At 38.6% G+C, this 16,949-nt stretch overlaps 2 protein-coding genes and 1 long non-coding RNA gene across 6 annotated transcripts; 2 read left to right on the forward strand and 1 right to left on the reverse strand.

Annotated features, from left to right (window-relative positions):
* Positions 1 to 30: 30 nt before the first annotated feature.
* slc28a1 (solute carrier family 28 member 1) lies at positions 31 to 5,653 on the reverse strand. Its single transcript, XM_074677215.1, has 18 exons — positions 5,650 to 5,653; positions 5,316 to 5,395; positions 5,165 to 5,241; positions 4,739 to 4,830; positions 4,390 to 4,579; positions 4,153 to 4,294; positions 3,804 to 3,917; positions 3,123 to 3,197; positions 2,936 to 3,016; positions 2,743 to 2,823; positions 2,432 to 2,557; positions 1,570 to 1,700; positions 1,310 to 1,478; positions 979 to 1,176; positions 779 to 860; positions 594 to 692; positions 388 to 493; positions 31 to 254 (listed from the first exon to the last, which is right to left on the reverse strand). Exons 1-18 carry the CDS (start codon positions 5,651 to 5,653, stop codon positions 134 to 136), a joined length of 1,968 nt encoding a protein of 655 aa, XP_074533316.1. The 3' UTR covers positions 31 to 133.
* A 2,299-nt stretch (positions 5,654 to 7,952) lies between these two features.
* On the forward strand, positions 7,953 to 15,676 carry znf592 (zinc finger protein 592). 4 transcript variants are annotated; one of them, XM_074677617.1, is made up of 10 exons: positions 7,953 to 8,135; positions 8,242 to 8,390; positions 8,586 to 10,807; positions 11,003 to 11,181; positions 11,259 to 11,432; positions 11,518 to 11,677; positions 11,905 to 12,156; positions 12,488 to 12,600; positions 12,693 to 12,834; positions 12,924 to 15,676. In XM_074677617.1, exons 3-10 carry the CDS (start codon positions 8,606 to 8,608, stop codon positions 13,437 to 13,439), a joined length of 3,738 nt encoding a protein of 1,245 aa, XP_074533718.1. In that variant the 5' UTR covers positions 7,953 to 8,135; positions 8,242 to 8,390; positions 8,586 to 8,605; the 3' UTR covers positions 13,440 to 15,676. The 4 variants fall into 4 exon arrangements, with proteins under 4 accessions (XP_074533718.1, XP_074533719.1, XP_074533716.1 ...); XM_074677618.1 differs by having other exon boundaries at positions 8,242 to 8,370; XM_074677615.1 differs by having other exon boundaries at positions 8,242 to 8,359.
* A 303-nt stretch (positions 15,677 to 15,979) lies between these two features.
* On the forward strand, positions 15,980 to 16,750 carry LOC141795943 (uncharacterized). Its single transcript, XR_012598852.1, has 3 exons — positions 15,980 to 16,196; positions 16,290 to 16,473; positions 16,561 to 16,750. It is a non-coding gene; the product is annotated as an uncharacterized LOC141795943 (long non-coding RNA).
* Positions 16,751 to 16,949: the final 199 nt, after the last annotated feature.

A 16,949-nucleotide genomic window follows, 5' to 3' on the forward strand; every position in this document is an offset into this window, starting at 1 on the left:
AATAACATGAAATTTACATTCATCCTCAAAAGATATAGATAAAGGCTTTACATTTTTACAGTCATGGAGAGGAATAAAAAACATACAGAAATAGGAATTACATCAGAGACACAGTGTTGTGCACTTACATCCACTACTTACAAACAGCTACATCAGAGAGACCACAGCACAGACAACAGTTCTGGAAAAACAAAGTGCTGTTTGCTACATCGCTCCATGAGCCTTCAAATGAGATAGTCCCATTGAGTACAACGCTGCAAGAAAATTAAGTTAACATGTTAGATTAAGAAGCACAAATTACAAGACAGATGATTAACTGTATTGAGCACATTTAAAAAGTCTACTAATGCTTTCTCTGATCCTGGTATGAAAAATGTATGGGCTTACCTATTAAAGAGGTCTTTACAGCATGTTTGTATATTTCCATTTAAGGCATCAAAATCAGATCCCTCAAACAGGCTGACACAATCAAGTGGAGGAACAAACAGGATCCCTATGATAAGATGTAAAAAAGATTTGTAATAGTCACGCTGCAAAATAAAGAGAGGAAAAGAAAACATAACACACTGTCAGTTTAACTCAAAAGCTCCTACCTGCTACGCAAGCATTGACGAGAGACACACAAGTCCCAGTGATCAAAGCTCTCAACACCAGAGACGAGACGGTGCTTCGTTTGGACGGGCATATAGAGGCTTTGAAACCAAAACACTGTGTTAGAACAGCAACTGAGTGGGTGATTATTTCTTTAATGTGTAGAACGAAATATTGAAACACTTACAAAGGCCTCCAATTACAATTCCCATGGAGCTTAAGTTGGCAAATCCACAAAGAGCATATGTGGTAATTATTTCTGATCGGACCTGAAACATGAATAAAACAATTTTGAAGATGGTTTGTGTTACATAAACCAATGTATTTATGAATTTGTCATGTACATTTATAATTAATATTCAATTTGATTTTTGAACATTAACTCACAGATATCCATTGCCTTTCTCCATCGATGACTTCGTCAATGCCACCGAGTCTTTTGGCCTTCAGTACAGATAGTTCCTGATAGGCTACAAACTCATTGAGGAAGAGCTTTGTGCCAATCAGTTCAGCAACCAGGAACGCCTCATCGTATGGTATTCCCATCATAAAGGCCACAGGCATGAATACATAAGAGCACACCAGCTGTGAATACAGGAAGGCATATGCTTTTTTAAATTATGTTAGACTTAATTTTAAAAGCTAGTAAATCATGTTATCAAAGTATAAATACAGTGAGGAATTCTTAGATTATTTTTGAAATGTTGATTACACACACCTGAAAAGTGATTTGTGGAAATCCCACCATACTTCCGAGCCAACTAAAAGCTTGATTTATGAATGCAAGAATAGCTAGAAAGGCTATCAAATTTGCTGCAATATTTGCAACAAGACCTATTGAGGCTGATGCTCCACTGCTAGCAGCTTCCAGAACGTTCTGTTCATCTCTATGGGAGTTTAAAAAAATGTAATTTAATTAACAAGTACACGCAGAAACATCATGAAATGGGAGAGCTGCTAAGCAACAAGCTTACACACCCACAATCCACGTTGATATTCTTGTTCGACTTGGAAGGACTCTCCTCTATCTCTGGGTAAGACAACTTGGAGATGGCCAAGGCACAAGGAGCAGCCATCACAGAAGCCGATATCAAGGAAGCAGCATCGATCTGCAAAATAAATCAAAAACTGTGGATGCTGTTTGTGCAGTTCCTTCAATTAACTGCATGGACACTGTATTTTACACTTTATGTGAGGAGGTATTGCAAAAGAAAGAAGAAAGGCAAAACTTTCAGAGGGGATTCTAAATCATTGTTTTGGTATTGTGGATTAAGATTGTAGATGGTGTCCCTGTTTTTCCACACTTGAATGAACTTTGAGACCCACTGGTCTGTTTTTACTGATGATTTTTTTTTAATGTGACAAATTATGTCAAGAGATTTATTATTCATTTATTTATTGATTGATTTCTTTATTTAAGGGGATAGTGTATGTTCATGAACATTTCAGCACACACACCATCTATGAAAATACGCCAGAGTTAGCCATAAGGCTGATTTTCATCTAAAGTCCCTGGCAGGCCAGATAGAAAATAAACTGACACATGCATAGTTATATTACATCATTATAGGATTAAAATTACTTGCAATAAGTTATGGTGGTCTCACCAGTATACAAAGTGCAGCAAAGATTCAAGTGGAATTTGTCCACTGGTCACCCACCAGCACAGAATTTAGTGTGTGTCATTGTATTCCAGTAAGTTTCTGGGTGAAATCATTTGTCTCCTTTCAGTTCTAAAATGACTCATTTCAGCTGAAAATCTCTTATCAGCTTACCCCATAACTGTTACAATATAGTTTTGTAACTTGTGTGTGTATCATGTGGTGCTTTGAAGCCTCACCCCAAACACGATAAATGCCCCCATGACACTGCCTGCAATTGTAGCGAATCCACCAACCAAAACAGCATGGATTTCAGATTTAGTCATGTCCTTCAGATATGGCCGAATCAGCAGTGGAGCCTCAGTCTTGTGCAGAGAAAAACATGGAACAAAAGTATACAAGCAGTGTGAGTTTAATTTTTTAACTGCATCATCATAAAGATGATGTTCAGTGATTCAAGCTTTCAACAACAAACTGGCTTTTCTGCAAAATGCATTAATGCTGGTTTCCAAGTCAGTACTTCAAAGAGATCAAGCCTTGTCTGGCATACCTGTCCAACAAATATATTCCCTGCAACGCTCAAGGTCTCTGTGGGCGAGGTTCCCATCGTTATCTGCATAACCCATGAGATCTGTGTGGACAAAAACACATGGCACTTAACCATATTATATTCCTGCAGGTGAAAGAAAAGTATATGCCGGCTTATAATGCTATGAAACATAAGTTTTAATGTATTTTTTCACCTTCAAAATAAGCCACTGCATGACACCCAAGTAGTAAAGGATAGACATCACTGAGCTGAAGAAGACAACAATGGGCAAAGCCTGCAAAAAGAAGTCAAGAAACACATTCAATATCAGTAATTTATAATGTTAGTAAGATGCTCATATTAAAAAAAAGCACTATGTTATTATTCACTCAACAACTTACTTGAAAGGCAAAAATATTTTTGTGCAGATCTCCAAAGACAAATGCTGACCCTTCTATGGTATAATCAAGGAATATCTGTAATAAACAATAATAAAACACACACACTCATGTCATCACATTTTTTTATTCTTAATCCATGAAATTTTGATTCTACACAATAACTAAGTCATTCAATTTTAAAACAGGAAGTCACCAAATCACCAACCAAGAAGAGACAGTAGGCTGATCAGCGCATTTAAAGGTCATGAAGAGGTCACATAACTGAGCCCAAACTACACAAACTTAACCCTCATGTAATCAGGATAACAAACTGATAAAGTAGTCCAGGAGATAAGCTCTTATTACCTCCTCGAGCAATAATGTACCCCTAGTGAATCAGGGAACACCATGAGATACAAATACAGTTTGTTCTGAAGACAAAAGGACTCAGACTCCGACCCAGAAGATATGCACTTTAGCTATAAAGAATAAATCACATTGTCGCAATCATTTCACAAGATGATGGAAAAAAGATGTATTCCAATTTATGGGCAACGGTGTACATGCACATTGCTGGTATCAAATTTAAGTACACATCTGCTTTTTTTTCCTGATAACCTCCATATCAAACAATAATAACAATTCAATCAAATATGTTAGTTGAATGAATTAAAAAAGAAAAAAAAAACAAAAAACATTTACCTTCACTTGAGTTCCTAGCCAATCGAAGGCTATGAGTCCAGGTTGTGTTCTTATGACAAAAAGGCCGATGCAGAACTGCAACCCAAGGCCCCAAAACACAGGCCTCCATGATATCTGAAAAAGATAAATAAAAATAAGGAAATAATCCTATGACTGCCTTATCAGGGGTATTCCTTGCTATTACAAGGAAGCACTTTTGCTAAACCTTTTTTAATGACAGGTGCACAAGGCCAAGTGATATCTCAGCAAAACAGGCCCAAGGTAAGTAGAGATAACACTACGGCATGTTTCGAAACAGTTGTCACAACAGTTATTACTCATCAAATGCATGAATACGTGCAAAACTCACCTCTGTCCTGTGTGCCGAGAACAGGAATATAAGCACTACGAACATGATCACACCTCCAAATGAAATAAGTTGCTCTGGGCGTTTCCTTGTGTCCACAGCAAGCCATGTCACAAGAAGGGCAACAACCACCAAGATGAAGACCCTGTGAACAAAGTAAAACACGCCTCACTTGCTAAGAGATTGACCTGTGCTTAGTTCATTGTAGCACTCCATGAATGAAAATGTTTTCTCACTTACCATTTTATCCATTTCAAGTTCACTTTAAAGCATTTAACTGCAGGTCTGAAACACTGACTGATGCGTTCTCCCATGAAGTTATTCAGTAGTTCATATGATTTGACCACGACCGCCAAACTGGTCAGGATAACAAGAGGAATGGCCCTCTGGAAATCCAAAACACAGGCTGCAATGAAGTAAGCCACATAACCTGCAGAGATACAAGAGCATTAGAACAAAAATAATGGTTTTCATTCACACAAGAATCATTGTCTTGTAATATTTTTTAACAAAATGTAAGGAGATACAACTTGATAAACTTCTACAGAGTGGAAACAACATAGTTTAATAAACAGGGCTTTAATATTACCTGCTCCAAGTATGGCCAAAACAACATAATTGAAGGTTTTTGAGTGAGCCTTGATGTAATCCTCTGTGGCATTAATAGGCTTTGAAACTTTGCTGGAGGACAGGATAAATGAAAAGTAAGGTCAACACGTGCAGATAAAAAACAACTTAGTCTAAATGAAGTCTCTTTGAAATACTTATTTTATCATAGTTAGACAATAGCAAGTTATGTCTACTCAGCCTCAATTGTTTTCTGTATGTTATGTAGTCACATTTGTATAATACAAAAATTACAGCATGTTTCCTGCAGCACAAACAATAAATCAGTCACATGAAGATTATTTGATGAACAAAATCAATGCTGCACTCTGCTGTGCACACTCTGAAGTATACAACCCACAATAGAAAACTGCACCATGGCCAAATAAAATCACATGAACAGACACACCTCAAGTATGATCTCACTCCCCTGTTAGTCTGAGCAGGCTCATTTTTGACGCTGTTATTATCGGTAATGTTGTCTTCCTAAGAAAACAAAGGCATTTTGTCACAAAGAATCATTTTGAGCCATTTCTTTCAAAGTCAAATATGATACATACCTCTATTTCAAAAGTTGGGTTGTCCACACCGTTTCCATTGTTGTTGGAAAAATTTTTAAGCTGGACGTTGTTAGGGTCCGCTGAAAAAAAGCAATCATTGTTCAGTTCTACACATAGCAGCCTTTGGCAAAGTAGCTTCAACAAGCAGGAATTCCATCAAGTTACAAACTGAGTTTCTGTGTACTTTGCAAGATAAAAAAGGAAAAAAAAAAAACTAAAATAAGTCCACAGAGTCCATGAGGCTTATCTTTTGAAGCATGGTGCAGAAAAAATACCCGTTCAAGGGGCAAAACAAACAGCTTAATTAAAGAAAAAAGCAGAGCTAATGGCTTACTCATTGTGCGTCCTCCTACTTGGGCTGACAAATGCCGTGTAGTAAAAACACAGTGCAGGAAAAAATACTCTGCCCTCTGTGAAACGTCTTTATCATTAATTAACAGACACCTACATCTGCCACTGCTCTGTTCTGTCTCAGGAGGAACTGGATGTAGGCATAAGTGTGATAATGCTACAAACTGACAACATGGACCTTGTGCAGTAGCTTTTGATTGGATGTGATGTTGTCCAGTGTCAAGTGATAAGATTAATGTTAACTGTAGCTGATTTCCTTAGTATGATAAGCTAATGTATGACACTACAGGGCAGTGCAGGATTGATCGTGAATGACTTTATCTGTGGGAGGTTGAGCTCCACCCATGCTCAACATGATGTCTCCTATTTTTAGGAAAATATTCTTCAAAGTAACTTACAAATACCTATATGAGTGATCTACATGATAAATAAGAAAACCTAGCTGTAAAGCACATTTCTTTTGTTGGCTATTGCAACTTGACTGAAATAAAACATTTTTAATAGAACCTTATCAGTGAAAAGCTGAGATTGCAGTTCTCTTTCCAATCTGTTATCCAAAGATTCTGACTACTACTATCTGATTTAATTTACTGATTATTCTGTTTGTCCTTTAGAAGCTTTTCATATTCATTTACTGCTAATACCATTAGAAGCTGTGTATGTGGCTTTTGGGGTAAGAAGCTGCTGTTCTCCTGCATTGGCTTTATTTCTCTAGACTGGAAGATGCTGCTTGGAAGAAACTCAAAGATTAAAACAGTATCCTGCTGATCAAATTTCAATGAGACTGTATCAGAATAACTGTAGAAACAGGTGTTAGTATTAAGAATTGAAAGTGCTGTGATTGGCCTGTATAGTTCATAATTGGAAAAATAGTCTGCAGCAATAATGCTGTTTGGTTTTGTTGGAGCAAATTGGCTGATGGGAACATCTTTCCATTTGAATATCCTTTAAAAAATATGAATTACAAAACTGTAAAATATAAATGTCTCTGTGTGTTTTCTGTGATTTACAAAGAGTATTTTTGTCCGTCAACGTCAATAATTTTGATGGCATCATAATGAAATTATAATAGAATCTCATCTGTGGAAATAACTGTTTATGCAAACCAAGCTCCAAAAATCTCATAGCCATAACAAGTTGAAGCACTTGTTTGGCCCATAAAATACAGTGCATAACAAACTGTACCTCAGTTTTCGTGTCATTGGTTTATTATTGGATGTAATGACAGCTATTAGCTCTTCATGCTGCTGTTCAAGTTTGAAAATCCTCATAAAACTATGTCGTGCAGGGTATTACACTTAATGAGGCTTCAGTCTGCTCGGTTGGTTGTGATAAACATTAACCCTTAATTGTAACAGGATAGCCTGTTTGTGTTAATGTTTGCTGACTGACTGGTGAACCCTACAAGTCATTGACAGAGGTAAATGACCAAATGACAGATTTCAAAGCTTTTATCTTATTACCTGAAGGAGTCAAACAAAACACGTTTTATGCACATCATCAAATTGTTTGCCAACAGGCGATGGGGCACTTAAAGCTCAGAGAGATTCAATAGTCAACAATGGGTGATGATTACCTTACCATAGAGGCTACGGCTCCCTTAGATCTTCAAGTATGATTTGTGATTCATTCACATACACATTGGCTTATTTTAATGCAGACTAAGGTTTAATCCATCAGAGAACACTGTAAGTATAAAATCGCTAAAAAAAAAAAAAAAAAAAAAAAAAAAAAGCATATCAGTGCTGTCCTGTCGCATTACCTCTGTTAAATAAACAGTTAGGCTAATAAGCATTTATTATTTCTGATACCAAAGAGCAGCGAGGCCTGTGTGACTGTTAACAGTACGGGAAGTTGTGTCACCACTACCACCACTCTGCCTGACTAGCGGGAAGGGAAAACGTTCGCATTACATCCCTCAGTGCTGCCTTGCAGGATACCAAATACGAGCCCTCACTTCAACGGCCTCGTATTTGTTACGCTCATGTGTATTTTCAAGACAATAGCAGTCTTGCTTTTCCGACTAATACATACATAAATACAAAATCACTTGATAATGGCTTTGAAATATTTTTCTACTCGTTTCCGGTCTTTTTGAATCACTCTGTGCATTATTGCTAACAAGTCCAAGCTTCCATAAGTTTCTTTGAAAATGGCCCTAATAAAAGTACTGAACAAGATGCTTTCCCTATTAACCTTGGAAATGTTACCAGCTAAGTTTATAAATGATGCAAGCTGTTATATAAAATTCGCAGCAGTGACTGATCCCGGCACCGCCTCTTGTCCACAAGACACTGGTTGAGGGCATGAAAAACCCAAACAGGAAAAGAAAACGAAGTAAACGCTAGTAGCTTGTAGCCTAGCCATGAAACCCTGCTACAGACCAACGTTACTAAACAAATGAACACCGGCAGTAAACTGACTGTTTACCCCGTCTGAGAGAAATGTTTATAGAAACTGGATCAAATGGTAAGCACATTTGTGCATGATTAAGTTACGAGTCTCGTTGCTTGTTTAATGATTTGCGCGATAGCATGTTGCTAAGCTAACTTAGTGCTTGTGCTCCGTTATGTAGCAACTCGGCCAGCTATCCGTAGCCTGGCTGTCTTCTGTCAGCCACCATAGGAGCTGAAGTGTTTTGATGTTCACTACACAAAGAAGCAAGAACCCGGTGACCAGAAGAGCTCTGAAATGTAGATTACATGTTGGTTTGCCTATTTGTTTGTACGTTTTGCCTTCCTTTGTACATACTTGTAGTTGCTTCATAGATGAAGCCCAGCTAGCAAAAGCTAACATTAGCATTGGTGACAGACTGTATTCTGATTTGTTTTAAGTCATATTGTGTAACTGCTGAGTATAGCTCTTCAGAATTTGACAGTATCTCCTTCTGCTAAAGTAATTATATTTCTTTTTCTGTAGGTCGATGAGACTGAACAGCCATGGGTGACATGAAAACCCCAGACTTTGATGATCTTCTGGCTGCCTTTGACATCCCAGATGCCACTGGGTTGGATGCCAAAGAGCCCCTACAGGGAAGTCATGAAGAGACAGAGAGTCAGCTGAAACACACAGGAATATGCCTGGACGACAGCTTGTTGAGTAACAAGGCTGTCGCAACAGTAGATGTTCCCGCTGTAAGTGTTATTGTGAAAAACACGAGTCGCCAGGAGTCACTGGAAGGATTTGGACCAGCGCTGCAAAATGGATTCAGGGGACAAGAGCTCTCTATTGAGTCTGTTGATACTCCGAACTCTAGTTCATCCAAATCATTTGTCTCCTCGTTGAATGGGGAGAATTCAAGAGAACTCCTTGGGAAGGCTCCTGTTCAACACAAACCAGATGGAACACCAATATTTTCTCAATCGCTGTCTCATTTTAGTCCCATCTCCAGTCCAGAGTCTGAAGATGCTCAGAAAAGTAGAGATCAAAAACACCCAAAGACAGAGAAACCCTGTTTCCCTGAGGCTTCGGTTTTGGTGGAACCCTCTGTTGTAGACAACTCAAAAAACTTGGACCTCAGCGTGTTTGATGACTGTCCCAATGACTCTGATGTTCCCACAAACAATGGAAGGACAGCAGCACAAAGTGACAGAAACAAGGAGCCCCCTGAAGTCTTAGCCAGCAATGAAATAGACAAAACACTCAGAATATATAGTGCACTTCCTTCACCAAATATTAGCCAGAACTTTACTGATTCAGCTTGCAATTCAGGAACCATAGTAGATCCTTCTGTATCTTATCCCCTCAACAAATCTCAGACATCTAAACTATCCTCTTGCCTTGAGGCCCTGGTGGCTTTGAATGCTAGAACAGATCCCAGGGAGTCCTCAACAGGTCAAAATGAATGCATAAAAGTAAGCCCCAATGTGCCCATTTCCCCAAGAAGCCCCAGAAGTCCACTTGAAGCTGTGAAACGGTTAGTTAAACCCTCTGATAGTCCTGTAAGCATCTGCAGTGACAGTAGTGGCAAAGTGTCCCCAGCAGTGGCATCAGGATCACCAGCTGCCATACCCAGGGTCAGAATTAAGACCATCAAAACCACATCTGGACAGATCAAGCGCACAGTTACCAGTGTGCTGCCCGATTCAGAGACTGATGACATTCATTCTGCATATGAATCTTCTCCATCACAGAGTATAAGTGAAGATTCTTATCCTTGCAATATGTCTCCACACCAGTCTCAAATTGCAGCTGCTGAAAGCATTGTTGGTACACAGACTAAAGTTATTCCAGCTGGTGCATCTTCACAGAAAGTTTTACACAACAGGTCAGAAGCAAACTCAAGGAGGACGAGCAAATCGCAGTCTGGAACAGTTTCCCATGGTACCAGCGGATCCGTCAAACGCTCTGCTGCACATCATAAGCAGAAAAAGAGGGGATCAGCCACTATGAGCCAGTCAACAGGCACAAACTTCCTCCCCAAAGCAATGCACTTAGCTAGTCTGAACCTTGTCCCTCACAGTGTTGCTGCTTCAGTTGCTGCACGATCCACCCCTCATCATCAAAGCAAACATACACTCTCCTCCATGGTGTACAGCACTGTCCCACTTGTGCATCAGATCAAAACAGCCAACCCTTATCCTCGCTCATCCATTCACAACACAGCAGCAGGAACCTTAAACAGACTGTTGAACAATTCCAACCCCTTGCCTACATACGTGCCCAACCTGAACCCCCCGGCAGAGAGCAACATTAACCTTCCACCACGCGGATACTGCTGCCTCGAGTGTGGGGACTCCTTTGGTGTGGAAAGGAGTCTAACATATCATTACAGCAGGAGGAGTGTTCACATTGAAGTGGGCTGTACACACTGTGCAAAGACGATGGTGTTCTTCAATAAGTGCGCTTTGTTGGCTCATGCACGGGAACATAAGAGCAACGGCATGGTGATGCAGTGTACACAGCTTCATATGAAACCCATAGCACAGGAACAAATGTTTGTTCCCCTGAGTGCTGAACTTTTGAATGCGGACTTGCACACCTCACCATCACCCTTGCTCAAAAGTCAACCTGTCCTTCCTCTGTACCCTGACAATATCACTCGCCACCGTCTTCGCTGTTTGGAGTGTAACAAGCAGCTGCCTGACTACAAAGCACTTGCAGGTCATTACCAGCGGCCATCGGAAGATGCAGAAGGACTAGTGAGTATAGTGACTGGTAGTCACTTTTTGGCTCTACTTTACCAAACCACTGGCTGAAGCTTTTGGATTGAACTTGCAGACAGAGAAACAGATAGAATAATACTAGAGTAACATAACACTCTACTCATGTGTATGTTTTTTGTTACTATGCTCATGTGTTTTTTTGTTCTCTCCTTTGTTTAAAATACTGAACAGATGTGTCAGGTGTGCTCCATGCTGTTACCCAACAAGTGCAGCTTCAGAGCTCATGAGCGCATTCATGCCCACAAGTCCCCTTATTGCTGTCCTGAATGTGGTGCCATGAGTCGTTCTGCAGACATACAGAAGCATGTCAAAGAAAACTGTCTCCACTATGCTCGCAAAGCGTGGTACAAGTGAGTAAAACAAGCCTTATTAAAAACAAAGCATACTGTGCTCTGGAAAAGTGATTTAATCTTAAATGTCTTTTCAGATGTCTTCACTGTGATATGGTTTTTAAAACCCTCCAAGGACAAAAGACTCACATTGAGGAGAAACACTGTGAAGTCTTCTACAAGTGCTCCATCTGTCCTGTTGCCTTCAAGACCTCTGACAGCTGTGAAGTGCATTTAAACATGAAACACAAATCTAGTAAAATATCACCCCAGTAAGTCAACATCCCATGACCTTGTTGTGAGAGTTGTTCATCTCTTTTGGGGGGTAATTTTAATCATTTCTCTTTATGTTTGCAGGTTAATTTTCAAGTGTTCATGTGAGACAGTTTTCAAGAAAAAGCAGTTATTGTTGCAGCATTTTCATCAAAATGCTGAGAAGAGAGTCACATGTGTGTTCAAGTGTCCAGAATGCAACTCAGTTTTTCCACAAAAGCAATTGTTAATGCAGCACTTCAAGGTAAGGCTTTGGTTGTACAATTTTTGATCATTCAAAATTTTTCACTCTTTAAAACCATGCACGTAACTTTTAAGAGGCACACCGTAGTTTTTGTTTTGCACCACTCAAGCTTCAGTTGGGGTTTTGAGTACTGTGCCCTAAAATGAACCTTGACAAGTCCAAACGGTTTTGAACAAGGAGGAAGGGATCAAGTCTGAATTTTAAAATGTCTTTTTTCTGCTTTGCAGGGTGTTCATGTTGGAAACATTACAGGAGAAACCGAGCAGCACAGTATAGAAACAAGCAAAAGTGATTGGCACCAGGATGCTCACTCCGCCAAACACAAGAGTTCAGTTAAGCAGACAGAAAGTCCTAGAAAAAAGGCTACGCAGGACTGTAGACCACGTGTGAAACCCACTGGCTGGACGTGTGGGGAGTGTCTTCAGTTTTTCCAAGAACGAGACTTGTACGTTTCTCATGTGAAGGCCAAACACGGAAAGGTGAGAGAACATGACTACCCCATAACAGAACATGTATTTGCCCACTTGAATCATGAATATTGGCTCCATACGGAAATGAACTTTACTATGGTTCATGCCTCACTCAAAACTCAAGAAACTTATGAATAATGAATAATGAAATCGTATAAATACATGATATAATTTTAGCTGATTTGACCTTTTTAGTTGGAAGTGTTACCATTTGTTTACTATTAGTTCTAAAACATTATCTTAGCTTTAGCTCAGCTTTAGCTCAGGTAATTAATTCATAATAGTTGACTTGTAGATGGCAAACTCATTGTTATGGGACCTTTTTGGTCGTTTTCTTTAGTCCATAAGGAAGTATCCGTGTCGACATTGTGAACAGTCTTTCAACTCGGCAACTAGTCTGAGACGACATATTCGGAGTGACCATGATGGAAAAAAGAAAATCTACACTTGTTGGTAAGATTTTTTTTTAAAAACAATTCACGTTGTCCCTTAAGAAGAAGTTGATCACTCTTCACTTTCTTTCTTTCTTTGTTTTTCCAATTCAGGTATTGCACGGACAGCAAGACAATTTTTACAACAAGTGTAACGTTGAAGAACCACATTAGTCTAATGCATGGAATTAAAAATCCAGATCTCAGCCAAATGCCAAAAACAGCCATCCAGGAATCCAAAAAGGTTTCACGAAAGGTAGTTTATCAAAATTTTACCAATACTTATCACGAGCCAAAAAACATTCTTTGGGGTTCTTTTTGTAACATGACCTCCGTTACTTTCAGGGGCTTGTGTCTGAAAGACCTGTCATGGATAGCCAGAAGGGGGGCCAGGATTGCACGACCAGTCTTGGAGCTCCTTCAGCAAAGCGTCTGAAAACATTTTCCCGTTGTGCAAAGTGTGGCTTCATCACAGATGATAATTCAAAGTTCCAGCAGCACATACTACAACATAAAACGGATGAAAGCACTCCTCAGTGCCTTCGCTGTGGCCTGTGTTTCACATCTGTGCTGTCTCTCAACAGACATCTTTTTATTGTGCACAAAGTCAAGGATCCTGAGGAAGAGGAGAAAGAAGAGGTGGAGGCAGAAACAGTTAAGGTTATGGAGAGTGAGCATGATGGATTCAGAGATACTGATGAGGTCAAAGACTCGTTACCAGAGCTTAATGAACCCGAGCCCTCGCAGGGAGGAGAGCCATCAGATCTGCACTGTGACAAGACCGCAGACAGTAATTTAAAACTGAACACTCAGTCTCAGAAAGAAGCAGTCTCTCTGAACACCTCTTCAAAGCTGCTTTAATGTTTTTACTTTTCACGTGACTGTAACAGAACATTTCATGTTCTGCATGGAGGTGATTCAAAGTGTTTGGGCTTTTTATTTGGATTATTTTCACAGTGTTGAGAGCCTGTGCAGTATATTTAAAAAGAGCCTTCACGTTTAGTTAAGGACATAATCTTAAAAAAAAATTAAAGTATCTTTTACTTATTTTTATTTAATATTGCATGTTGGTAATATATTAATCCTGCCTTCCATACATAACTGCACACATTTTATAACAGAGCCTTTTCTTATTTTTGTTTTCCCTCCAATTGTTTTATCCAGTTTGACAGGAGACTCAGGAATGTCTGTTAGTGCGCAGGTGTTGTATTGATAAGTGTAAAAGTTGGTGGGAGGATTTTATGCCTTTGTAATCAATAGCAATTTCAGTTGCTTGCATGTAGTCTGAAGTATTCGATACCCCACATGATAACCCATATCAGGGGTCACCAACACATTGCCCGCAGGCACATGGTTATATTCTAAAACTGCTCTGGTCACAATGAAGCTCCTTCTAGACGCTTGCATTAATTTTGATTTCTCTTTGTGCACACAGCGTGATTACGACAGTAACCATAAACTAACAAAACAACAAGAAATCAGAGTCATAGAAATGTTCTTGTTTCTATTTGACACAAAGCAACTAAATGGACACACTATGTGTATGGTCCATATCAACAGCGGACCATAAAGAACAGGACGTATTTTTGCTTATTTCTATTTATTAAAAATACAGAATTACAGGCTGATAATAATAATAATAATAATAACAATAATAAAGGATTTTGTTTGGCAAATTTTGCCAAATCAAGCAGCACTAGTTGGAGCAGATAAATGTTGCATTTTTAATTTTTTCTTACCAGGTTCAAACAATTATTGTAGTGTAAATGTGTTAATAATTGTGGGAAGTAATTAACATTGACATCCAAGCAGTCTCTTCAGACACTGATTCTACTGCTATTATTATTATTATTATCATTATAATTATCATCAAAACGTGATTGATGCAGTTTTGTTATTCATGAAGGTTGGTTCAAATAAGTAGCCCTTAATATTATTCAGTTTCCTAAAAGTAGCCCTGGTTGGTGACCCCTGACTTAAGTAGTCTCCAGCTTTCAGCTTCTATAAGGTGTTAACCATTACTTTGCAGTATCAATCTAGAATTCAAGCCTCAACTTGGAACAAATTATTATTTTTGTTATGCAGTATTTCCTTAAAAGCCTTATTTCTTCCTCCTTGGTTTACTGGAAACATTTGTGTTCAAATAAAGGCTAACTTAGTAGAGCCTACTAATTTAAATTAGGCTTAACATATAAATTTCTGATTCATGAACATGTTTGAGTTCCAGATGCATGTGTTCAGAAAGAATTTGACCTTTTTTGTTTTTGACTAAATGTTCAGGGACAATGGAGGTGTATTGGATGTGCGGTGCTGAAAATACCTCAAATTACCAGAAGTGTATTTTTTCAGGCAGGTGAAAAGTCAATGTTATGTCAAATCAGGGTATATTGTTTTGGATAATCTAAAAGTTGGTTTGAGAGTGTTTTATAAATTAGGCCCTATTAACATGGAGCTGCATATTTGATTGTTATTCATTATTATATAATACTAGAAGTATCTAGTAGTAATCAACTCAGAGGAAACACATTTCATGATGGTTTATCCTTACGTGCAGGTCGTGATTTGTAATGTGGCACCTCTTGTTTTGTGTTGAGTACACAGATCCTACCTCCATGAACAAAGGCAGTGATTGTTAATAACGAAAGGCTTTGAGGAGTTGCAGGTTATCTCAGTGCAATGTAAAAAATTAGTACATAAAATGATTGTTATCCCACATCATTAAATTTTATAAATTATTTTGGGAAGGATATTGAGGCTATATGGTCATATTGACTGCTCGGCATACCTTTTCTATTTAAGTGTTATAACAGCTCTTTGTTTCTTTGTTATGTAGAGTCATTTTGTCCCCACACTGCAGATGTTCAACTGCAGATGCTGAAAATTAATGACATGTTCACAACTTCTTTTATACTGCTTGTTGAAAGATATTTGTACTTTTGATACTGTGTACAGAGAGGACTCGTATGGAAAGTAACCTGTGTACATACGGTAGCCAATGAACCTTGGATTCACAGCATTTCTTAAGCCATTACATCTATTCAGCATGCAGTGGCCCATGTGCCTTGCTGTAATGTTTACATGAAGTACTTCAAATAAAATTGGTGCATTTAATAAGATTCCAGCTTGTTTTCTTTAGAGTGACTAAGAGGCTTGGGTATGAAAGTGAGGAGCACTGGGGGAAGTATTTAATGGTATTTGGATGCCATAATTAAAGGCGTCGCATTGAGGTCACATACTTTGCTGCATCAATCACTTCACTTATCATGGCAAGTCAGAAGCACAAGGCATCCAAATGTGCATCATTCATCCAATAAGAAACCAGCCACTGATGGATGACTTCATCCTATCAGAATATTAAGCCCAACCTATTTCAGTATAACTGCATGTCCCCTGACTAACAGAGGAGCAATGGTATTTTAATAAACTGCCACTAAATTGTGCTCACACATTAAGGGATGACTGGTACTTTGAGAAAGATCTGGAGAGCAGGATTCCTGTCTTCTTTCATTCTTATCTCATACATGGCCATGAGTTCTTCAATGACTTTTGATTTAACTGAGCTGAAAAACAAAGTTTCAAAGCTCAAAGTGAATCCAAGAGGAAATCTGTGGGCAACAGGTAAGGAATAACAATTTAGCCATTCATTGTGTGATTTTTCTTAAGTGTCTAAAAATAATGTCTTTACTGAGATTGCATTTTGTGTCATTTAAGGGCATTTCATGGGGAAGAAAAGCATTGTGGACAGTTCCTTGATGGAGTCCTCCTTTGAAGATGTAGATGTTCCCATTGAAGTAAGAACTGTTAATCCTGTTTACCGAGCAAAGGAGCTGCAGGGATGGCTGATTCAAATGTTGAAAACTGCCCAGCTAGCACAACAGAAACATGCGCTAGAAATGTGAGTAAATACTATTATTTCAATTTTTATTATCACTATGATGACTCGGCATCTGTACAACAGATTTTTTTTTCCGCATCTATTTAGAGGGAGAGAGGATGCTACTTGAGTTGTTTTGTGACCATCGGGACGTGACATTCTGCTGATGAAGAGAAGAGTTTGAAATGATTTTGTAAAAATAATAATAATAATAATAATAATACCAAAATGAATGCTTATGGTAGTCTGGTGATATTGATTAGTTCTTGGATCAAGTTATTAAATGACATTAAGTTGTGCTGCCTGTCAATAAACTATTACTGTCGGCCACACCATTTGTCGTTTCTTCTTGATTATTGTTGTGTCTTGTGAGAAATATGGCCTATTATTTTATCAGAATATTTTTTGAGCAAAAAAAAAGTGCAATAGAGTAATCTTAATAAAATAAAATATTGGGTCTATCTTAACAACGTTACAGAGTTTTAGCGCCCCCTGGA

This window comes from Halichoeres trimaculatus, unplaced genomic scaffold, assembly GCF_033239565.1.
Source record: "Halichoeres trimaculatus isolate MK-OKI-2021-1 unplaced genomic scaffold, fHalTri1.1 fHalTri1_scaffold_10, whole genome shotgun sequence".
NCBI lineage: Eukaryota > Metazoa > Chordata > Actinopteri > Labriformes > Labridae > Halichoeres > Halichoeres trimaculatus.